This window comes from Psittacula echo, assembly GCF_963264785.1.
Source record: "Psittacula echo genome assembly, chromosome: 6".
Classification (NCBI taxonomy): Eukaryota; Metazoa; Chordata; class Aves; order Psittaciformes; family Psittacidae; genus Psittacula; species Psittacula echo.
Window position 1 is genome coordinate 28,278,608 of NC_137743.1, and position 24,798 is coordinate 28,303,405.

The 24,798-nt window shown below is 43.9% G+C and overlaps 1 protein-coding gene across 2 annotated transcripts in view; it reads left to right on the forward strand.

Moving 5' to 3' along the window:
• Window positions 1-24,798, forward strand: part of GLI2 (GLI family zinc finger 2) — a gene marked incomplete at both ends in the record, with an annotated part of 141,959 nt that overhangs the window by 89,254 nt on the left and 27,907 nt on the right. For both annotated transcript variants that reach the window (XM_080621493.1, XM_080621494.1), the window contains 2 exons: window positions 13,328-13,530; window positions 15,270-15,461. In XM_080621493.1, coding sequence (XP_080477619.1) covers window positions 13,328-13,530; window positions 15,270-15,461 — 395 coding nt within the window. The remainder of the gene's footprint in view (window positions 1-13,327; window positions 13,531-15,269; window positions 15,462-24,798) is intronic.

A 24,798-nucleotide genomic window follows, 5' to 3' on the forward strand; every position in this document is an offset into this window, starting at 1 on the left:
TAGAAGCTTGTTTTCTACCTATAGGTCCTTATAACTCTCCTTGCACTTGCTCTGTCCCTCAGTACTCCATGACTGAGCTTAGAAAATGGCCTGTGCATTCTTGTATTTTTTTTATTGTCTAGATGCTCTTTTATAGCAGGTGTGAATGGTTGTATTAATCCTTACAGCATTCATGAGTACCAAATGTATATTGCAGTGCTGGGTAAGAGTAATTATTTTGCAATTACATTATGAACAGCTTTAAAATTTGCACTGTAAAGTGACACGCAAAAAGGGAATTGTTAATATTAGAAGTTCAGTTTTGGATAGTTGAATATCCTTGGTTACTAATAACATTATAGATTATTTAAACCATAAAATGTTTTAAAAATCTACTTTATTTTCACCTGTTACCTTGCTTATTTTAACAAATCAGGCAGGAGACATCACTAAGAAAAATGAAACCCCAAAACATGCAAAGTGCAGGACCTTAAGTCATATTTTCAAAGTAAACTCTGAGCCAGGGGTATTTAGACATCAAAATCCCATCAGCAGTCTACTCCCACAATGAAAGCATGTAGGAGCTTACACCCCACTGAAATCAACTTGGGCTGCAAAAGGTACTTGAAGTTGCAAAAAGATGACTGTTGAGACTTTCAAAAGTTGCTACCACATAGTAAACCTTGCTGCTGGTATTTCAGCATAGCTTTGATTTCCAGGGTTGGTTTATTCACCACTGTGTTGTCTAAACAGGTAAAATAATCCACTGCACCTGAGCAGTTCTGGTTTTTCATTCCCAGATCACAGTACAATGGCCCTTTGTTTGCTTTTTCCAAAACTGGAGAGAAATGTTTAAATACAATTTTGTGCTGAGTTATTAAAGCCACTGCAAATGTTTTCATTAAAATTTGAGTATGTGTAATATCCCTTCTCTTGAATTTTAAGTAGAACAACACTTGGTGACTTAATTACCCAGCAGTATATCTTTTTTTAGATTTTTACCTCATATTAATAAAATAAGTGGTTTTACATAGTTCCAACCTAAGCACATCTCATTTTACTAAGTGCATCACTTAAAGGGCACCCAATGTTAAAACCTTTTGGCTAGCCTGAGACTTTACATCATGCTGCACACTGAATCTCATAGTGAACTTTATCCTATGCAAAAATAATTTTCTTTATCCTTACTGATAAAATGCTTTTAAAAAATCCCACACCTCTCGTAATTTTAAACTGTTCCCAAAACATATCTGCTTTCATTGAGGTTATATTCAGACTACCTAGAGTACTACCTCAGACAGGCTTTGGCTGCTGCTGTGAAAAGAAATAGCTACAACATGTGAGTTGGGCACCTGCAGTTGGACATGCAAAGATCGCAGCCTCCTCTTCCTTGGGTCTGCATAGTTTGAGGGCTTGGCAGAGTGTGTCTCTTAGATGCCATAACAGGAGCATAAGCTGGTGTCTGGTGAGATGAAAGAAGGGTGGGTTTTGAGGGTTTTGGCGTGATGAGGAACCTCCTGTTTCTGCTCCCAGTCCAGCAGTATGGACCATTAGTAGAACTGTTAGTGTGAGGCAGGATGTCTGGGGGCCTTTGCCAGCACTGATGCTGTAAAAAAAACCAAACTTTTTTCAGGCAGCACCCCAAACCCAGCTGCAGTTCCCTGTAAAGGGGAGGATAAAGTGTGTCTGTGCCTTTGCTATTGCTTCATTTAGGATAGAAACAGCTGCAGCACTTGGTGTCAACCTGGCACTTTTGGGAGTTAGATGTGACATCTAACATTGAGTTGGAGTCATTTAAGGCTTGACTGAAGACTGGAGATACTGAATTTCCTACCCTTACCCAGCTGAGCTTAGTGTCCAGTTTTTCCTCAAGCTGAAGGAAGGCTTGGGGTATCTAAAAGTGATGTGGGGCACCATGCAGGCTGAAAGGCAAGTGGCCAGGGGAATTGAGGCCACAGCACAGCCATAAGGACAAACATCACTGGAGGGTGGTGGTATGGTGATGAACTGTGCTGTGCTCAGAGCTCCTCTCCTGCCAGGCTGGTGAGGACCAGACCCACTGGACCCTGATACAACCATGGCAGATGCACATGCTCTTGAGCCTCTTGGCAGGCTCTTGGGCCTCGGGCTCTTGAGCCTCAAAAGGCCGTGTACCTGTGTGCTTCTCTCTCCAGCTAAGACAACAATGACTCTTTGAAATGTTTTTCTGCATTTGCATTTACAAAAGCTGGGTAACCCTTTTTAAAAAAAAAAAAAAAAAAATTAAAAAAAATCTGATAAGTAGCAGGCAATTGAATTAACCACTGTTGACTGTATTGCTGTCTCTTAACAAACTCCATCTGTATGGTCTCCCTTTGTAGACACAATTTTATAACTTAATTTCCCTACCAAAACATCAGTGTTTACTTAGTAAGAAATCTGTTCTTTGTCAGCTTAAAACAGTGATTTCTTTATTACCACTCTGAGCAAGGAATGACAGCACAGAATTGGCACTGGAGCAAGTCTGGTTGAGTCTACAGCGCTGTAATGGAAACAGGGTGAAATGAGGGTCAAGTATAATGGGGTTTGTATACAGAAATGTGTCTGCATAAGGAATAGCTGCATGAGATAAGAGAATGAAAGATGAGGTCTGCAGGTCTCCCTTTGCGTGGCAGTGGGAGGGAAGTGTCACCATAGGTATGGAAGATGGGGTTACCTCTGCGCTGGTGTAGCAAAAATGCTTATGTCACATGTGCGTGCTGCGGTCTAGCTGACATCAGTGGGTGCTGGTTGGCTGGTGGTAGTCACCAATTACTCTGAGAATGTCTCATATGCAATTGTTTGTTGATTTTGGGAAGCATAGGGTTAGTGAGGGATTTTCAAGCTATTACGGTTTGTGGCCTACAAATTTTCAAGCAGGGTTGTCAAACATGGCCCAAATAACAGGAGGCTTGCAGGGGTTTTTTTGCTGTCTTTCATGGCACCTGAAGAAGGTTTTGTGATTCTCATGGATTTGCAAACCACAGACTAAAAAAAGCAGTAGAGTAAACTTTCAGCAGTAAACGGCTGGGGAATATCAGATCCCTATTCCTTCCTTAATAAATACGTTATATTTTTGTGTGTCATTGTCGAATGAATAATAGGAGAGCACCTGTAGAGAATGACATTAATGGATCTGGGAGCAAAAGAGTTTTGGAAGGAAGGCTTTTTGGGTGGTGCATGGATGATGAGATATAAAACACCTCATCCTTTCTTACAATGAGCTGATGATTTGGGGGGTGTGGGCAGCATCCTGGCTCCTTTGAAGTCAGTTGAAGTTGTACAGTGCAGCAAACAGTGCTGAGGTTTTACCTTTGGACGGGGCTTCTGTTTATTCCGTTTAGTTTCTCCTGCTATAGAGCCTTTCTCAGTCTTACACTGCAGGCTAGAGTTGATAGAAAAATGCCAGTTGTTTATCACATTCCTTTGGAGAAAGATTCTGAGTTGTGTTCATCCTTTCTCATGGAAAATTAACTCCCAACTGAATGTTGTCCAGATTTTCAAAACATCCATGTTTCATTCTGGTTCACTTTCTTTCTAATGATTAAAAAAAAAAAAAAAAAAAAAGAAAAAAAGAAAACAAGTGGTAGGTTAAAAAGAAGAAATCAAAATTGAAGAGCTCAACTTATTGTTAATTCTCTTATTTTGTACTGAAAACTCCAGACACTTCCAAGAGAAAAGCTTGTTTGGAATAAAAAGTGGTTTTTTCCAGTCATATCAGTGAAAAACTTTTACCTAGTTCTGCTCTTCACCATATAATTGCTTGCTTTTCAGAATACTCATAGCAAAAGAAATGATAGTTAGATCAGCAAACCTGCTGGATCAGATCTTACATTACATCTTGAGCTCTTTGAGTGCCATTAGCATTTCCTTTTAGAAGTGAAGAAATATTGACAGTTTAGTAGGTTATCTCGCATTTTACTGCATGTTAGGGCACTTCAAAGTCTTTATGTAGTGATGGGAACTGTCATGAAGTAGATGTGAAAAGGGCCTTTGGTCCAACTAAACCTGTCAGCAAGAAGATTTAGGGCAGATGGTTATTATTAGAAATCAATGTATTTATTATATATTGTTCAGGAATATTTCCCTTTGGAGGTTGCTGTGAGTGCTGTTGCTGTTTAAGATGTGTCAAATGCCAGTAAAATTAATTCCTGCAGAAAACCCAGGGAGCCCCAGCTTAAAGCTTTGCTTTTATAGGAATGAACATCTTTTACCTCTTTGTGTTGGGATGGACCAGAGGCAGGTACAGATGGAGCATGCCAGCAGCATACCTAGCATGTGCGTGCATGTATGTGCGAGATGTATTTGCAGCTACCACAATCACCTCTACCTCCAGAGTTCCTCTGACTGCTGTGTCTAGAAAGGCTTTGTAGAGATCTGTGCTGTACCTGTTTCTGTTTCATTTTATTCCCCTTTGTAAACCACGGGTTTGTGGTTACTTCCAGTTAGCTACAACAGCTTACCGCTGCTTAGAGCAAGCACAACTTCTTTCTAAAGCCTGAACACCAATGGTTTTCACCTGTAATTATGAAAAGAAAAGCAGGACATTTCAGGTTTATACATTTATAAATAGTTGGTTTATACATTTATAAGTAGTTGGGTGTAGGTTTTCCTTCCTTGGTGTCTTGTTTATTTATGGGATTTAAGTTATAGGACCTTGGATCATGGAAAGAGGACATTCCCAATAGGAAAGGAACATATTAGCAGCAACATTAATGCTGGAAGTCACTGTCCTGGAACAAAGATTCATTTTCCATTCATCCCATGATTTACAGCACATTCCAACCAAGTGATTTGGCTATGGTCTTCTGGCATAACATTGTTTGCCCTTTCCCTGACATTTTGCATATAAAGAAAAGTTATGAGCTTCTTGGGCATTCAAGGTACCAGGAAATGCAGGAGTCTACCTAATTTGTTAACATGAAATTATAGATGTCAGACACAGACTCAGTTAATGTTGGTTAGAGTAATGCTGCAGCCAGTTGATTGTATTACAGTCATGATGAAGAGGAATGGTCCTTTTTTGCTTTTCTGGGATATGACGGGTATAGAGCCAAGGCAGATTTAAAATGTAATGAATGAATAAGCATTTTCTATGTTTTGCCTGACCCTTCCATGAGCTCCATTCCACACCACTGCTGCAGTGTTGCTGCCACTGACTCCCTCTTCACAACAGGTTAGTGCTGGCGTAACATATAAAGGGACTTTTCAGAAGTACTATAGGAATACCCTTTAAAATGTTAAACCCTTTTGTAGCACTGGAATGTTAATTTCCTTTTAAGAGGCAAAAGCCCCATCAAAAAGTAGCATGACAAGAAGACAATAGGCAGGAATCAAAAATTAGGATTTCCTCCCCATGCACATACACTTCCCATTTGTTTTCCCAAGCCCAGTGTCTTCACAGCTACAAGCAAAGTATTCACTCAGAAGTGCTAATATCCTCAACATGTGTCCCAAGGGAAATCAGTCAGATGCAGAGAAATGGCTGTGTCACATCCAACACATCTTTCCAACACCCATTTCACACATGCCCTAACCAGGGCTTAATCCTCTCAGGTCTCCCTCAGCTTCCTACTCAGCTCTGCCATCAGGATCTGGTCCATGCCTACATCTCTCCCATCTCTTTCTCCACTACTTCCCACCTTGCCTGCTCTTCCACACCACTGCCCAGCCCTCATTCCCTGCCCACCCTGAGCCCGCAGTGTTTCGACACCCCAGCTCTCAAATTCTGTGGCAACTGGAATCAAGTTCTCATGCCTGGTGGTTTCCACTTGAAGTTCACATTGCCTCTAGGTTTGCATCGCTCCTTTTGTCTGTTGCTGAACTATTTTCATTGGCTCTTGCACTCTCATCCATGCTTTCTTTCATATCTTTTCTCTCATTCTCCTTCCCTCTCTCCCCCTCAGCTACCTTTCTTGAAGTTCCCCTTCTTAAAATGCACTTCTCCTCTGAAGGCTTTCATCATTAATCTCTCAAGAAACTATCTTAGAGACTCATCTGCTGTGCTTTGATTTATTCATTGTGGGGTTTTTTTTGGCGGGTATCTCACAAGAACTCAGCTGGCCATACTTCTACCTCCATCAGGAAAGCTTGTGTGAAAAGGTGGGCTTTCAGAACTTAAATTAAAAGATCATGTAAGTAAGATAATTGGATAAAAAAGGATATTAGGATCTGAAACAGAGTGTTTACTTGCTTTGATGTGCTTTGGGAACATATGTCTGCACAGTGAGCTGTGTGGCTGATTAAGTATAAAACAACCCAAGAAAAAATCACCACTATTAAGCTTAAATCAAAGATCTCTCCTCAAGACACTAATTTGATTTGGGTTTGAAGGTCTTGTATCAACTCTAATTTCCACCTTTGATGTCTTGCTTCTTTGTGTGTTGTATAATGAAGGGCAACCTTACTTATTAAAAATTTGCATTTTTCTTCCATTTTAAAAGCAAATATTGATATTGTTGTTGTTATTGTGTTGCAGTTGTGCCTACAAGTGTCAGCCAAAATAGACCTGCATTGTGGTAAATGCAGCATAAATACAATAAGAAACCATATGTGGTTAGAAGAGTTTCTAATCTGAGGACCGATTCCTGTAGTCGCACTCCCAACTTTGCTCCCTCCAGATGTTGCGCTTGTCCCCACTAAAGCTGCCAACAGCCTGGGAGTTTTCATCTAAATTCCAGCAATTCTGGTAGAATTTAGATTTAAAAAAAAAAAAAAAAAAGTTTCAAGCTCTAAATCAGCCAAAATACTTCTGATTTCATTGATAAAAATAGTAACACTCTTTACCAGGTGAAATTAAATCTTTTGCTCCATTTGTTCTTGGTCTTAGGTATTTTAAACGTAGGATTGAAGTCAGGTATGTTTGAAAACAGAATGGTCTTTTGAAAGGAAAAAAGAAAGATATTTACCTGGGGTTTTTTGCCGCTTTTGAAGTAAAAACATAATTTTTCTTATCTGAAGCAAGTATATGAAATTGACCTCATATCCTAGAAGCTTCATTAAATCTTGAATATGTTTTTCTAAGGGATGGAAAAAAGTCGTGCTAAGAAATTAGTACCACCAATAGGTTATGATACCTGTTCTGATTGTTCCTGCCATCAGTGGCAGAGTTTTCTTTTACTTCAGAGGTACAAGGTTAGACTTTAAGCTGTGATTTTTAAAGATATTTAGGCATCTACCATTGCCAATGGATGCAGAGTGGGCTTTTTCATAGTGTCTACCTAAACCGTTCTCAAAGCAGTGCCCTACCACAAGACGACAAATAAGGGATTTTATATTCCAATTTGTGTCTTTTAAGGCCCAAAGGAATTACCTCAGTTGTCTGATCTGACATCTGCAATACTGGCCATAGGATTCCCTCTTTAATTTCTACAGTGGGAGAAATTACTCTTTGCTACTATTAAAACTCCAAACCTTGTGGTACACTTGGAACCCATCTTTTAGAAAACCATCTAGTTTTGCTGTAGTCTTGCAGCAGTGATGAATTTACCACTTCCATCCATAAACCTATCTAATGGGAACTTGCCCTCGCTGTTAAAGTGTCTTTTTTAATTTTCCATACTTTCCATGCCTCAAAGCCATAGGTGAGGGGAAAGGAGAAAACAGGAACTGCTCGAAACATGCCTGTTCAGTTTATGCATTGAAGCTGTAGCAATTTTTGTCCAGCTTCACAGTCTTCATAACAGCTTCTCAGAAGTGAGTGCATTAATTGCTGAATTCACGAAGGTAGTTCTGATTTTCTGTATATTCATCTCTGTGAGTATGGAGAAGAAACAGAAATTATATTATTAACCCCATTTTAGAGCTGAGAAAATACAGGGAAAAGAAATAAAAACACTTGTGCTGAACATCCCGGCAGGGGAGGGCTGGAACTTAGCAGTGATGTCTCTTGGGTCCCCATCCCGATCTCTTCCTAGCAGGACACATAAGCTGGCATCTTCGAGTTGATACTCCTATATTTGAGCATCAGGTCACTCTACTGGAAAATTATCAATTTGTTGCAGTGCTGGGAGAACTGGGAAGTGTGGGTGATTCCCTGCCACCTCATTACCAGGCTGCCCAGCACCCTCTGGCAGTGACTGATGGGGAGGGGCAGCTGCAAGGCAGCTCCATCCTGCTCCTTCCAGAGCATCCTCTGCTCTCTGAGCCAAAAAAATGGGAGAGGGAGGAGATCTTTGTGAGTGATTAAATGCCATGTGAATTCGATAGTTGTGGCCCAGGTTTGACCTCTGAAACGTACCTTGTTTTGAGGGACCTTGTAGGATTTGATCCTGAGGGTACCGCGCTAGTGTCACGACCTCTCGCCCTTCCTGTTGTAAGGGACTTTAAATCAGAAATAAACAGAGGGGAGGTTGAGGGGCTGTTGAGAGCTGTTTAGACTGAATTGTTTAGCATGAATACTGGGGCATTTTAGGTCTCCTGCTGGATACAGCTTTGGCATCTCAGATGTAAAGTGTCTGCCATGAGCACAGTCAATTTTCAGGCATCCGTATGCTTTTCCTCCATCTCCTGCAGGCATTGGGTGGTGTTCTGGGTACACAGGACTTGCAAAAACCAAGCTAGGAAGCTTTATTTAAAACAGAACTTAAGCAAGGATTTTTATGTGGGGTTTAGATGAGATTGCTGGCTTTAAAAGCTTTTTTCCAATAGCAAAACTGTACCAGGCTATGATACCCCTCCCCATGAGCAGCTCTGTTCTTAGCTTCCATCTCTGTGTAGCAACTATGCAGTTTTTTTATTGTACAGCAAAACAATTGCCTGCAAGTGTCCATATTCCATTAAGCATATGGAAAAGTATTCAGCCCTTTGTTTTCCACTAAATGAATATATTTGCCACATAAGTATTAATTTAGACTAGTCATGGGACATTAGTGCTGGTTAATTGTCTCCATTTTTCTGGGGTTTATTTACCCGATGGAGATTATTTCAGAAATATGCTACTTCTTTAACTGTTGCACTCATTGCTGGATGCTCCTTGCAGAGGCTGTAGACCCACACGCAGAAGCAGGGAGATTGTGTCATACCTCTCCTATACAAGATATTGGGATTGTTCATGTGTGACCACAGGGGGAGAGCAAGATCAGAAAAAGTCACCCCAAGGATGCTATTCATAGCAGCCAGCGCTGGTTTTGCCAATCCCTGAGGGATTTCCCTTCCCAGGAGCGCAGCCCAGCCCCTCAGACGTAGTGCTGCTCCTCCACCGTGAGACCATGAGGATCTTTTCTCAACATGGCATCTAGCTGCAATGCACCGAGCGCAGCACACACCTATGAGCAGTGGCATTGGAGACAAGCACCTACCGGCTCCTAGGGCACACACAGGGACACACTGCTCTGCCCCACTGAAAACTCCAGGCTGATTTTTTTTTGCCTTGCTTTCCAAAGAAAAACTACCAGCTCCTTCCCCAAGACTTTGGGATGAGACTGTAGAGCTTCAGACAAGCAACTTCCAGCAAAACCCAGGCGACAGGAAAGTGAAGCATATCTCTTTTTCCTGATGTAGGGCAGTTAACAGGTCACCAGTTCCTGGGAAACCACCAAGAATCTCCTAGTGTCCTACCAGCAGTGTATGTCACATTTCAAACACCAGTAGCTCTCTTTGCACTGGTGGCGTGCCTTCGCTGCTATGTATACCCACTGCCTTACAGTCCTGCTCTGCCGGGGCCTGGAGCCAGGTAAATAGTGCAAGGATTTCTGATTTCCAAGGGGAGTTATCCACTGCACCAGTAAAAGCCTGCTATGTAAAGCCTTCAGCAGTGTGCATGCACTCATCATCAGCAGGAGGCTCTGCAGCCCTTAGATGGGATAAGGTAATGTCTCCCCCACCTTAGTGTCTCCCTCTGTTAGAAAGCAGGGAAAGGAGAGCCTCTCCTGGGTGGGAGGAAGAAATGAATCCATGCTCACGTGCTTCGTCAGAGATGCAAATTGCTCTGTAAGTTGTGAGCAATAATTATAGAGCATGGACTTCTTACCAGAGCTGCAGGGAAAACAGGCCCCCAGCTCCCATTAAATTTAATGGCGTTTGGACACCCAATTCCCTTAGCCTATTTGAAAACCAGAATCCCAGTTCCTTCGGAAATACACATGGTCAGGTGAAATCCCTCATCCCAGTACAGACAGCGAGATTTTCACAACGTTGGCTTCAGCAGAGCCGGCAGCTCTCCCCCAGTCACTGTGGTGCTTTCCTTATGCCATCACAGGATCCAGGGAAAGAGTGGGGAGTGATACATGGATAGCAAAGATCTGAGCAGGAAAATCTATGGACAAACTGAGAAACCCAGATCTGGCACCATGGCACCATTGCACAGGCTGGTTCACCACAACAAGCTGGTGATTGCCCTGCTGTGGGGTCTGGGGCATGGGGATGAGGAGCTCTACTTGTTCAGGAGGTGAGCTGCATGTTGGGTAGAGCTGCCCAGTGTCGCTTCATCTCTCATCTATATAAGCCACTACCTCTAAAAAGCATCAGCTAATTGTTCTCCTCTGCCAGGAGCAGACCTGTGAATCTATGGCTGCCTCTCACTGTGTATTTGCATAGTGCCAATGTAATGGCACAACATGGGTCTTGGAGATTGGATGAGAAATAGTGCCAGTGACACAAGTGGGAAAAAAATGGGGGAAAAATCAGACATCTGGGGAGTTAGGAGCAGGGCATCCCTCTGGCCACCTGAGCTGTTACTGGTAGACAGCTACTGGAAGCCATGCTTTTGGGACAGACTGCAGCAAAGACATGCTTTGCTGGAATTGTGGGTGTACAATAGTGAGAGGTGATCCCTGACTGGCAGGGCTTCCAGGAGCCAGGCTTGGCTGAGAACACTTCTGTCCTAGTCCACAGATGGAGAGATGGGGTAAGGAGAGGCTTTAGGCAGCGCTGTAAGGAGAAGCCTGTTCTCCACCCCAGTCTTTATGCAGAGGGCCAGCTTCATATTAAAACACCACCCGGCTCTCCAGCTGGATGCATTTTGGGTGAATTTTTGATCTATTTCCCAGTGTTACCTTTTTGGCCAGGGTGGAGTTTTCCTGTTCTGAGGGACTCCAGCATTTCTGCCCAATTTAGCATGGAGAAAATGAACAGCAAACCCTTCATATTGTTATACACATTTTAGATGTTGGCCTCACAGTTTGATCAGTAGAGGCTCCGAAGGCTCATAAACCTGGTAATACATAGTTTCAAGACTGCATCAAAGAAGTTCACAACCCTTTTGGGAGAAGCTGTGAGTACTGATGAAAGAGGGATCTTATTGTATATGTAAGAAAACTTCTTTCATGGCTTATGTAGTAAGGCAGGCTCTGTGGCCCAAGGAAGATTGGGGCTGCTTTTAATTTACATCTCCCCTCACTTATATTAAGGCTTCATCAGAAGAAAAATTAGTCAGATGTTTTCTTAATGACATCATTTTTTTTAATCCTGTTTCATTTTTTCCAGATGAGGCGGTGGAGATTATTAGAAATGAATTGAAACTAAATCTGGAACAGGGACTTTGATTCACTTCTCCCTCCTCCCTGGTAGAAATAAATTGGTCGGCTCCGTGCTCGGCCGCCTTTATTAGCAGCCTCGACAGAAACCAGCCCCGGCAGCCTTGGCTGCAGCTTTCCTGAGCTTTGCCACCGCACTGGCTGACGTCATGGCGAGAGGCACCGGAGAGGGATTTGGAGAAGGACTTGGGTCGCCCCATAATTTTGGCAATGAAAGGCCATGGCAACGCAGGTGGGGAGGTTGTGAGGTCTGAAGTAGCCATGCTTGTAGGTTTGTGTTTCAGTGCCATAAAGGAAAACAGGCTTGATGCTGGTGGGTGCTACTCTAGCGAAACTGCAGTCTGAGTCCGACAAGCATTTGTGTTGAACGGGGTGTGCATTTCCACAAGTCCTTTACATCTGATAGGTTTTCAGTGCCTTGTATTTCACACCAGTGAGCCACAGAGTGTACTGCTACAGGAAAGTACTTTGAACTATAAATATTTTAAAAGGCATTTAATTTACTACCCATCAGCAGAAAGTGTTCAAAAAGCCACAAGGTTTACTAATTTATCAGAAAGACAGAGAAACACAAGGAAGATCAAACAAAGACAAACGTGCTCATAAACTGCTGAATAAGTCTGCAAAGCTTGTATTACATTTCTATGTGGTTTTGCTGATATGTAGGTATTGCAAATAATTTAAAATGACCTGAAGTGTTGATAAGGCAGGGTGGGACTGAGATCCTGAAGTGCAGGTGGCATGTCTAAACTGCTCAGACCCATGTGTTTGTGGTTGTCTGTGCATGGAGACACTGATCTTACATGCGCTTGTTAATAGCATATTTGGGTATTCTTAGGGAAGGACCTTTCTAATACTCTCTCTTAGCTCAGCTCACATCCCAGATCTCTGACCTCCACAGCCTGAATCCCCATGGTCTCCCATGCAGGGGGTGCGGCTCATGAGGTGCACATCTATCTCCCTCAGCTTTGCCAAAGCACCCAGCCAGGCACAAACACCATCACTGCTGTGACCTGTGTCCGCCACCAGCTCCACTTCGAGCAGTCTGTGAGTACAGAGGGAGCTAATGCAAAGCAGATTTTGCTCTTTTGTTTTGCCTAATGACAGCTCTGACTCTTCTGGCATCTACCTTGGATTTTCTGCTTCTCAGGTCTGGTTGTGTAACTTTTTCTTCTCTTCTTACACTCTTTGTGGTTTACCTAAAAGGCTGGAGGGTACATCTGGGAGATGTCCACATGTGTTCTTTTCCATCCTTGCTCACCCTGCAAAAACTTCTTAAGTGCCAAAACATGCCTGTGACTATTTTTTTGTTACCTGCTGAATCCCTCAGCATTTACTAACTTCTTTCTCAGGTAGTGCATGGCCTGAGGAAGATCTGAGGGATTTAACAGAGGTGGCCCCCAGAAAGCATGCAATGAAACCTCTCATGAACTTTTGCCCTTTGAACTGTACCGCCGACCTGTCAAGGAGGTTTGTGCAAGCTGTGATGGACGCAGGCAGGGAGGGCTGCTGTGCCGGTGCTGGCCGAGCCACGCATGCTGGGCCAAGCAAAGCATGACTTGCCTCAAGATCATATAAGTACTTTTTGTGCCATTTACATCCTCTCATAGGCAGCGCTGTCTGGGGATTTGTCTGCACGTGGCAGCACTAAACATCTGGATACCCAGGGGCATCGAGGAGCTTGCAAGCCTTGGCTTTGCCTCCAACATCTTCATGCAGCCACCCTCTCTGTGTGAGAAGATGGAGTGAGATCTCCAGCATGGGGCGTGCCCTTTTCACGACAGCCCAGGGGGAGAGCCACCTTCCACAAATACATATGGCACGTGTGTCACGGTGTGTCTCTGTTTCCTTCCCAGGCCTCCTCCTCTGAGTGGCAGCCCTGTCATCTCTGACATCTCCCTCATCCGCCTGTCTCCGCACCCTGCCGGGCCCGGCGAGTCGCCCTTCAGCCCACCGCACCCCTACGTGGCACCTCACATGGAGCATTACCTCCGCTCCGTCCACGGCAGCCCCACGCTCTCCGTCATCTCTGCTGCCAGAGGCCTCAGCCCTGCTGACGGTAGGACACTGTGCTACTGGTACTGCAGCGATTTTGTAGCTCACCAGCACTGAAATCCCCCAAACCCCGGGGATTTACAGCCGCAAAGGCTCCACAGCTGCTCTCTGAAGTGGGAGAGCTGTCTCTTTTTCTTTTTTTTCTTTTTTTTTCCCCTTTAACTACACATTTGTTTTGCATCACTGCACTGAGAAAGCAGAGCGTGAGAATAGCTATTACCACTGGATCATATTATAAATATTTTGCTTAAAGTACGTTCCTTTCTACAGCGCTCTCGGCTCTCTTATGAGCTTGCCTACTCTTATGTCTCTACTGGGAGCTCTGCTTTCCCCAAGGAGGGTCACATCTCTCCAGCTGCCTGGTCTGGCTGGGATTGATGTTGCCAAGATGAGGCAATGCTGGCTGGGTTATCCCCTCTTGGCTTTGTGTCTTGGGGCAGGATGGCTCCTGGGTGAAGGAAAGGAGCCATACTTTCTTCCTCCTTACTCCTGAGCTGCCCTGCAGCAGTTTTGAGGGGGAGCTGGCACTGGGTGCATGCAGAGGTAGTGATGCTCTCCAAGCCCTGCAGACCTCCTGCTGGGGATCAGGGGACAAAAACGGCCAAGCAGGGAAAGGGGAAAACACGTGACTCTGCTTTCGTTGGTGAGGTTCAAGTCACGCCTTACTTTATCAGAAGTGCTTCATTACACAGTTGCAGGCAGCAGGCTTAGTTTATAGGGAGCAGCCACGGTTTGGGGACCCAGTTTCTGCACACCAAGCAAACCCCAGCATCTTGTGGTTCCTGATCTGCTGCAGGGGCCAGCAGCCCTTCTCCGCTGCAAAGCAAAGCACACCAGAGAGTGACAAGGCCCCCAGCTTAGAGTCTGGCAACAGAAAACCATCTTCAGTGCCTAAAAAAACATCCCTAGAGTGATGGGAGATGCATGCGTCTTCTTCCCTCCCACTGAACGTCATCTGCACTCTGAGCTGTCTGCCACGGAGAGGTCAGATGGCTGGTGTGCGTGTGCTCTGCCCCATCCCTCTCCTTCCAAAACCAAGTTTTTGAAAAAAACAAAAGTTCTTTGCTGTAAAGAAGAGGCGTTGTGGTTTGGGTGACTTTTCTTTTTTCTTTTACTTTTATTCTTTACTTTCTTTCTTTTCTTTTCTTTTCTTTTCTTTTCTTTTCTTTTTTTTTTTTTTTTTTTTTTTTAAGACGGTGGTAAATAAGTTAATGGGGCAAGCGGGTGGGGAGGCAGGTTTGAAAAATTACAGCTGGGAGAAAGTGAGCATAATTGGCTTTGGCAGCCAAAATGGTTTTATGCTGCCAGACACTAAACCTAGCTCTATGCATTAGACCTTGGCTTTAATTTCCTCACGCTGCTATCGGGAACTGGACTGCATTTGTCTTTCCTTCCTAATAGGCAGGGATGTTAATGCTGACAGGGTTACTGCTGCCGGCGGGCTGGGCCCTCTCCCCCCTCCCTGGGGTGCCGGCTGTGTCCAAACGGGAGGATTATTAGAAGGGGGAACGAGAAATTGTTTATAAATTTGCGGAAATGGAGGAATGCAGAGGCCCCAGCTTAGTTTCTTTTGTCCGCAAAAGCACGCCCAAGCGCACGTCACGAGAGCCCTACGTGGAGCCCTGCAGCCGGGGCTGGCGGGGGACGTGGGGGGAGACGGGGCTGCCAGCGTCAGCGCTGAGGTCTAACATTGCGGTGGGAACCTTCTCCCCATGTTTTTCTCCTTCCCTGTGGCTCCAGCAGCAGCTCACGAGCACCTGAAGGAGAGAGGTCTTTTCGGGCTGCCCCCGCCACCACCAGGAGCAAACCCTGCCGACTACTACCACCAAATGACACTGATGGCCAGCCACCCAAATCCCTATGGGGACCTTCTGATGCAGAGTGGGGGAGCAGCCAGCACAGCCCACCTCCATGATTACCTCAGCCCTGTTGATGGTGAGTAGTGGTCTGTGTCCTCCCTGGCATGGCTGGAATTCTGGGGCAGATGGATGGGGCTGTCCTCCAGGTGGAGGTCGCTACAGGTCATAACTCTGCCCTGTTGAAACCCATGGGTGCTACACTATAATTTTTGGCTTAAAAGGTCACCTTGTTCCATATATGTATGTATAAAATATACATAGTTTAAAATATACACCTTGTGGCCTCTTTGGAAGGATAGCATGGCTGCTGTATGGTTAGATGGGTTGGTCCAGTGACCAAGGCATTGCTGCCATCCCACTGCTTTGGCCATGGGTGACCACAGCGTACCTGGGGACAAACTCCATCTCTGGCTCCCCATCTCACCCCATGTTTAGCCTGGTTGGTGACTGGGGCAAAGGCTTGCCATTTCTATGCATAGCTGTGCGGCACGATGGACCTCTCATCTTGGTTGGGAGCTCTCCGGTCCCCAAGGATTAAAAATATGTTTACGGGGAGCCATAATGGAGAGGATATGTTAGTACTTTGTAGGAGAAAAAATTGCAGGAATGTGGTATTTATACTAGTATAGGGCATTCTAAACCTAGAAAGTTCTCGCTTCTGCCTAAATGAAGAAGAAATAAAACCATGTTAGGCACTGCAGTGCTGAGTCACCCCTGAGGCCTGACCACCTCCCTAGTGAGATGGGTAAAGTCTATCTGGAAGCATATGTGAAGTACAGATGATTTTCGGAGCATTAGAAATTTCTTTCCTACCACTTTATGGCACATCTCTTAAGAACTGGGGTTGCACAGATATTACAGAGGGCAGTTTGGGGATTATTTCTTGCTGCAAGAAACTTGGCTCGACTTTCAGATCCTGGCTTCTGCTTCCTGTGCTGCCTTCTGATTTGCGTGTGGACCATTACAATTTTTGGAGTGGAGATCTGCATCATTTCATTACCGCTTCAAAGTTTCTGTTGTTGAGCTTTCAAGATGAAAGACTTTGTGGTCTTGCTGTTTCGTCAAGTGACTGGTTTAGAATGATAAAAGCTGTTCTGACTCTTCAGTGATGGGGGCTTATAGATATTTCTAATAAAAAAAAAAAAAAAGGAAAAACCCAGTTTCGTGTCTGCAGCTGTTGTGGAAGTTTTACCTGAATAGTCATTTTTGCTGCCAATTGCTGGATTAGTCGTGAACCTGGATCCCAGTCAGAAAGGGAGAGACATGCTCCTTGGTACCGTCCTGCCTCCGACACCCAAAATAGATACCGGGCTTCTCTGCTACAAAGCAGCTTGTCAGTAAGACCACTGTCTTCCCTCCAAAGAGTTAATGTCTGTGGTTATAACAGATGGGTGCAAACCAGCACTGCCAAGTTCTCCTCGGGCTCATGAACAAGACTCCTTCCTCCTTTCCTCCTTATTAGTCCATCTCTGACCAGCAGTGCCTCAGTGAAGTGCCAGATGAACAGCCAGTGAGGGAAGCAAACACAACTGTTTTGATGCTAATGCAGGCTGACTTTTGACACACCAAGATGCTCTTCCTCTGGTTTGTTGAAGATCAGTCTTTATCTGAAGTCATCTGAGATACTCCCCTTGTCAGAAGATTCTCTTACGGTTTGCCTTCTGAAAATGGCTCACATATCAAAGGTCCTGGTTTCATGTGGCCAAGCTCATAACCATTATTCACTGCAAAGCCAGGGCTCACCAAGCGTTTATTTTGATCTTTCAGTCAAGCTTTGTTGATGAGTAACTGCAAAGCCTTTTCTGGGCCTTCACATGCTCTGCATGAGATGAAAACTTTCAAATGTCATGAAGATGTGACAATGAGACACTAGAAGGATACTTTTTAAGAATGTGAAAAGGAGCAGCAGCCCAGTGCCAGTCTCTGGTCTATGTGTTTGGGTTTATCCATCAGCTGGATTGAAGAGAGAATTGTTCAATTTCAAGACGGAAACTCGAATGGATGTCTCCGAAATGCTGGCTGAGGAACCAGTCTCCCTCTCTTTTTAGAAAGTCACTTCAAAAATTCAAATCAGCAGGGCCTAAGTAAATAAATAGCTGAACAGATAATTTAATAAAGCATCTTCTTACTGTGCTTTTCTGAGACAAGAATATCAGTAGCATGCATAAAACCCCAGTGAGTCACCACCTCAGCATCTGTCTTTCAGAGAGCCCTCTTCTTCCCAGAGAGCTCTAGAACATAATAACTTTACAAGAATTAGTTTGCTGAAAATGCAGGTAGCTCCTGTTAAACCACACACAGCACTATCACACACCTGTGGTAACACTGGCACCTGCAAAAGGAAAAGCAGCAGATAAGCATATATTAAAACTGGCCTATTCAGTCAGATCACCTCCAAACATCTGCAGACCCACGGGAGCCCTGGACTGTATGGTAGTTCTTCACAGGCATGTACCTGAGCCCTTCTGGTTGCTGTAATTGCATTTCTTTGAGAATTTCTCAGTGCCTCCATGTTTGTCAGTGGTTTTTTCACCCCATCAGGTGTCTAGGGTCAGGAAAAATAATAGGACATAAAGGTCAGCTTGAGCTTGTTGGTACTGACCATGTGTCAGGACTGCTGAATGTTTAAATGGTGGTTGAGCTGGAGTGCACCAGAGCTACATCTCTTTGGCAGGGTTTTCACTGTGCAGCTAGAAGTACTTATACCACGAGAATTTAGATAAGTTTTCATGCAGCAGATTGCTGGGGTCTTCAGGCCAGTTCCAGTGGTGACTAAATTACCCTTCAGTTAACTGTCATGTTTCATTCTGTCATCCAAACAAGGACTCTAAATCCAAGAATGGAGTTTGAATCCAGGCTTAAATCCATTTTCTGGAAAGCCTACGCTTTCAAATCAGAAGTCAGCTGCTTCACAATGTCACAACATTGCTGATAGGTCACCTCTGAGACTGTACAGGGTCTATTCACCAGATCAAAACCATCTTTTGCATTTCTGTACTAGAAGTGGGTACCACATGGTGGATTATTCCAGATGACAGAGTGGTTGCACAAGAGCATCCCTGGGGCAGTAAGGACTGGTGAGGAGCACAGATGAACCTGTAGATGACTACAACTTTCTGAGCACGTTTAGTACATCCAACTTCTTTTTTTCTCCTAAGCACAAGTGCTCCTGTGATTACCCACAGCCCTTCAGGAGGTGTCTTTTTCTCTCAAGAGGAGTGTATCCAAGGTGTCTCAATGCTTGTGCTGTTATAGCCCTGTACAACGGAAGATGTCAGAGTGCTGACATCTCTGACATACAAGCTACTTCATCACTGGAGACTCCAAGGAGAAAGACAAAATGATCAGTGAACAGAGCAGAGGCAGCTCTAGGAATAAGATCCAGATCTTCAGAATAAGACTCTCATGGCCAGAGTGGGAAGTAGAGATCTTTAAATCTATGACTACTTCTTGCACAGTGTCAAAAGTGTGATTTGGTTGCCCATGCTGAATGGGCAATGGGAGAAAAACTCAACTTAGGTCCAAGCGGCGCTGCACAGAGGTAGTCGCTCAGGTCAGGAGGGCTGTGTTTGTGCAACCTTACAGTTACCAACAGCAGGGGTGAACCTGCAGTGCTGTTATGACATTTTGTTAGTTCTGGAGCTAGAGGGAGGAACCCTGGCCTGTTTCTTGCTGCCTGGTGCATGGCACTCACAAATGTCTTGACTTACAACCATCAGTTTAACTGGGAAAAGGTTTTGTTCAGCCCAGCATAGCCAAAAAGCCAGTGACTGGCACAGTTGCCTGAGACACTGGCAGATCATCAAGCAGGACTTTATTTCCCCAAATCAAGCAGTCATTCAGCATCAATGGCCTCTTTCAGTCAATGTTATTGGAGCCTTTCTACTTCAAATAAGTGATTTAATAGCCATCAGCATAAGGAGCAGGCCTGGCAGAGCAGCCCAGTGGTTACCACAGTCTGAGAGGTGAGCTCAGGACTCTCCTCCAGCAGGTTTATGTGAAAAGATTGATACATCAGGATAGGTGGAGGGAGCCCAGCCTCACAGTGACCTAGGAAAGAAGTGCCTCACCGGCGGCTTGAGGGACCAGCAGCTGTGGGCTTGCAGGCTGGATATGCTGGATCACAGATGACAAGCCAGCTGTTGGCTACTCTGGGCAGACGGCGCACCCTGTAGTCACTTCATTTAAAATTCTGAAACATTTTTTGGGGTTTTTTGCTATTGTTTTGTTTCCTTTGTCCCAGCACAGAATGGAAACATGCTGAAGTTTCAGAAAAGGCTCAGAGAATGGGAAACAATTTCTCACCCATTTCTAGCCAGCAATGCTGTTTTCCTCCCCAGAAAAATTTGTGCAGAAGAGAGAAAAAGTCCCAGAGCATCCCATAAGTGCTCTGTCTGGAATTCTGCTGCAGTCTGGTTTCTAAAGAATTCAATTTACATATGCAAGTTGGGTCATCTAAACAGTTACCTTGTGGATTGGGAGTAGAAGAATGCAGCCTTGTCTTTCAGCAAGGATTTGAGGGAAGCATTAGTATTCCTTGAACTGCAAAGTTGATAGGCCCAGCAAGGGAAGAAAGAAGGGTCCCATGACAGCATCTGGTGCAGTATAAGAAGTGTGTTGCTGCTGCAGAAGGGGAGAGGGGAATAAGGAACTGGTTATGTGAAGAGTGTTTGTAGTTTATTGCTGCTGCTTATTGATTAAGGGATCACCCTGGGGTTTTATGCTACCCTTGGAGTTAATCTGATGACTGGAGGAGGAGGATATTTCTGTATGCTTTGAGTGGAGTTTTCCTGGTGAGTGGTCAGGAAGAGGGGCCATTTTGATAACAGTATATTTGTTCCAGGGCCTTGCTAGGGGATCCAGGGATCTTTCTAGGGGATCTTTCAATGAGAAGGAAGGGGCGAGCCATCTGCAGCGCACGTGCCTTACAGACTTGGCCTTTGGAAGCAATTTCCCCTGATGTCCTTCTGCAGTCAAGATGATGACAACATGCTTGTCCATAATGAGATGCCTGAGATTTCCTTGCCCTGAAGAAGTCTTGAAGGAACTCTCACTGAGCGTCTGCGATTTCCTTTCAGGATGGCTTTGCTGCCACTGTTTCTAGTGTGATGCAAGGTCTGAAATTTTCCTCCAGGAAAACCACGTCTTGTAATGTCCCTCTGATGGCCCATGGCCATGATGAGTGGTCAGAGTAGAAGCTTCTGCTCCTGCCTCCCACATGAGTCAAGTCTGATCCCTTTCTTTGGCACAACAGCACTAGAATGGCCACTGGAGTCAGACCACAAGCTGCCACTTGTGTAAAAGCTGACCATTTGGCTCATTGCTGGCCTGTTGTGGATAAATCTAAATTTGGGAAGAAAATCCCAGTTCCCAGGCAACCCACTGGATGTGACAATTCTTAGACACTGTCAGAAACTGCTAAGGAAACTTTTTTTACCAAGAAATCGAGTTTCCTCCCAGCTGTAGGCTGTCTGGGGGACCAGGCAGGGACATTCGGTAGACGTGGCCAGTGTCACTTGAAAATTCAGCCTTGAATTCTTTCTCGTTTAGAAACGGGGTATTTACTCCGACAGGATAGGGACGTCTTTTAGTTGTGAGCTGTGGCTTTTACATTTACCCTGCAAAGATAATGCTGCTATAAGGTCAAGTTTCTTCTACTGAAAAGTTATTCTAGGCAGTTCTAAATAGTTTCTTAAAATAGGTGGGTAATATTTATTCTCCAGCATGTAGAGCTGTGCCTGTGACGGTCAGTGTATCTGGGTTCAAACCCATTAAAAACACTGTAAACTGTATCCAGAGCTGACTTTTTGTAAGGAGAGGAAGCAAGGGGCAAAGGCTTATGGTAAATTTTTTATTTACATTCATGGACTGCCATCCACAACACTATGACCGTGCCCAGAGCTTTGGGTTAACCTTTATTGCACCTTTCCATTCACCAGTTCACATCTCCACTTTAATCTCCTCCTAACACAGAGAGAGATTGGACAGTCTTTTGCCTTAGGCTTTCCTGAGCCTTAATTCAGCCCAAAGGATATTTTTGTTGTTACTTGAGATCTGAAATAGTTTTGATTTCTAAGAAGGTATCTTTAGCCTTTCCAAAAACAAAAAGAAAATTATGTTTCTTCCTTTTGGAGCTAATTTGTTTCATATATTCCAAATAAATAAAACCCAAGCTGTTGATATGCCCAAAAACTGAGTGCATAAATGTGGCATCTTTTCCAAGTAGGAAAGAATTAGTTTGAAAGTAAAGTTGAGATATCTCGAACAAGGATGTTGCTAGGTCAGCTTTTAAATTCATAGTTATTCCATGTACCAAAGCCCAAGGAATCAATGGAAAGCATCTGCTGGCTTTAAGAGGTGTTCATTCACGATGAAAGGTAGATGCAGAGCAAATTGGTGCAGGAACAGCCACCACCTATCGGTGCGGTATATGTACTTGGCTGAAAATACTATCACACACCAGAGGAGGCAATGATACAGAGTCTCTCTTGGAGTTGTCTGGTTTCATTGGCCCACCACTTTTTTCTGGACCTGGGTGAGAAAAAGTTTTCCCATCTCTCAGTAGTATTCAGTTGAAGGTAAAACAGTCTCCATCTGAGGTAGAGAGGCATAGAGAAATTAATTTTAAAAACTGAAATGCTGATAGATTAGTGGAATTAATTTTGAAATAATTTCCCAATTTTAAAATAATTTCCCAATTTTATGTGACTTCTAAAATTTGATTTTAGGTATCTGAAAAAAAAAAATCTTTTAGAATAACAACACAACAATACCAGGTCTTTTTCTTTCAAGAATGTAGAAGGGTACTCTGACAGTTTGGAAACTTCCCCCAACATATTTCGCAAACATCAAAAAAGTCTTGAAAGTAACCCTGTTCATTTTAGTGAATCAGCATTTTTGAAGGGGAGATGAGAGAGGGAGTTCTAGAGATAAATCCTCCTGAGGGTCTGTGTCTGTGCATCTGAACAACAGATCCTGCCTTCATTTACTTCTCTGGGCACAGCTGCTGCTGAAGAAGTCATACGTGGTTTTCCTTTGAAACACCACTGGACTTCAGGCAACAGAGAATTTTGCTTACGCATTCAAGCGACTGTTAGCCCATATTGAACACCTTGCCTATGTGTACAGCTATAGTAATGCTTATCTTGGCTGCTGTCTGGTATCATTTAATGTTTGTGCTCAGTGCCGTCAGATTAGGGGATTAGGTCAGGCCAATTTTATTATTAAGAATGATCCCTGTGCTACTAATCTGCTTTTGAATAATAATTTTAAGAAGATTCCCTCTTCCTAAATGCATCAGTGAGCACGTCTTCTCATGGTGAAACTCATTCTCCATTTCTCAGACACTTCCTTTCCCAGGCACCTTGGGTAGGCTGTCACTGAGAAGAGAGGAATTGTTCATCCACGGCACGATTTTAGGTCACAGTTTTCCCTGGAAGCCTGCAAGACCTAAGAAGCTTTTGTGTAAAGCAAGAGCCTGACCTGTTGGATCTGCTATCAAGCATTTCATATAGCCCATGGTATTTGCAAGATCTAAATTAGAACAGACACTAACAATACATATTACTGGGTTTGGGCTGGAGAATTCTCAGGCCAGCTTGCAAATCTGACAGCTTCCAGTAGAGTTTTACATGGGGAAAAAAATGATGTACCTGTATGTTGCAGGGAGGGGTGCCCACTTTGGTTATGCTACTAAAACCCATGTGTCTGTTGGACATCAGGACTTCTTCCCTCCGCAAATTAATAGGAACCAATGGCTGAACCAGCACTGTGGACATAAATCATAGGAAGGAACAGCAAGAAATGAGTACAAGGCTTTTCTTTCTATTTAGTAATTTATCAAGGGAAGTGGCACATTAATAAACAGATCTCCCTTGAGGTGTGGGAGTAACAGAGATAAATATGACTGTCAAATCTGGCCTGCTTCCTTCTGTTAGAGGAGGAGGAGACTGTGGGAATGCAAATGCAGAAAACAATATCTATATCTGGAAAGACGCATATTATTTGTAGGATAGAAACACTGACAACTCAGCTGAGATGGAGCCCCATTGCACTTGGTGCAATACATACATAATAAAACACAAACTCTATCTAAAGGAACTCATCTAAATAGATGACACTGGGAAATAGGAACACAGAAAGAAGCAGCAACTTGCTCAAGGAGGTATGGCTGGGTAGGACTAGGAACAGCACCCAGGCTTTTATGGGTTGTGGCCCATGTATTGAATCAAGATGTGGCTGGGGTGGGGGAGGAAGAAAAAAAGTTTAATTAGTTCAGATGAATTATATTAATACTATAATATATAGTATTAATGTAATAATTTATATATAGTATATATTATAGTATAATATATAGTATAGTATAATATATAGTATATTGCAGACAGAGCAAGGTTTTGACCATTATGATCTAGACACAAGCGACCCTTATGTTGCTTGGTCCAGGGCTCTGGCAGGGCCCAGATTTCATGAACCAGATGTGAAGTTTGGGAATGCTCCACTCCACCCTTTAGGTAGGACCAGCCTTTGCTGAGGGTATTTAATTTGCTCATTTTCGTTTTGTGTCCATAGTGCATCTACAAACTGTCTGCTCCTTTACCATCTCCCAGGAGGAGTGCCACTCATTATGTCAGGATGGGCTGCAGTCTGCCAGCCACAAGAAATAGGAAAATTTGAAACTAGTCCCTCCAAGCCATGGAACAGCTTCAACACTCAGGAGGTGACTTTTTTATAGACCAGTGTGTGCTCTGTCTGTTTTCAGCCTGATCCTTGAATCGTGTTTTCTGGCATCTGCACACCCCATGAGGCTGCAAAATGTAGCTTTACAAAATATGATAAAAAGAACACATTCAGTATATGTGTAGCATTCTAATTTTTAAGAGAAATTCCCAATATAGCAGTATTTCAGTAAAAACATTGCAGCTAGCAACTCCTGAAGTTTATTAGGTGTAGGACAAAAGTCATAAGAGTGCATGGTTCAAGTACCAGCTTAGCCTTGGACTTCCAGTGGGACCTTGGGCAAGTCACTCATCTTGTGCAACAAGGGACATTATAGGTAATAAAGGGATGGTAGTACTAAACCCCATTGATTACACAGCACGCAGGCATGGTAATAACAGAGCCACTTAGGTACACGGGTGAGTCATGTGGAGACCGGGAGACTGCAGCCCAGCCACTGGTCTCAGGGAAATGTTGACACAAACTTCTGCAAGCCACCACAAATCAAGGAGCTATATAGTTACACTAGCAGGGTATATTTTACCTCCTTGTACGTCCCATTCACCCTCTCACATACCAGCACTGTCATCAGGATGGAAAGTTGGAAAGTTTATGCTCTTGCAAAGTACAAGGCTTATATTTGGTGGTACGCAACCATAATCAGTCCCTCCAACCAACTAGAGGAAAACAGTTCA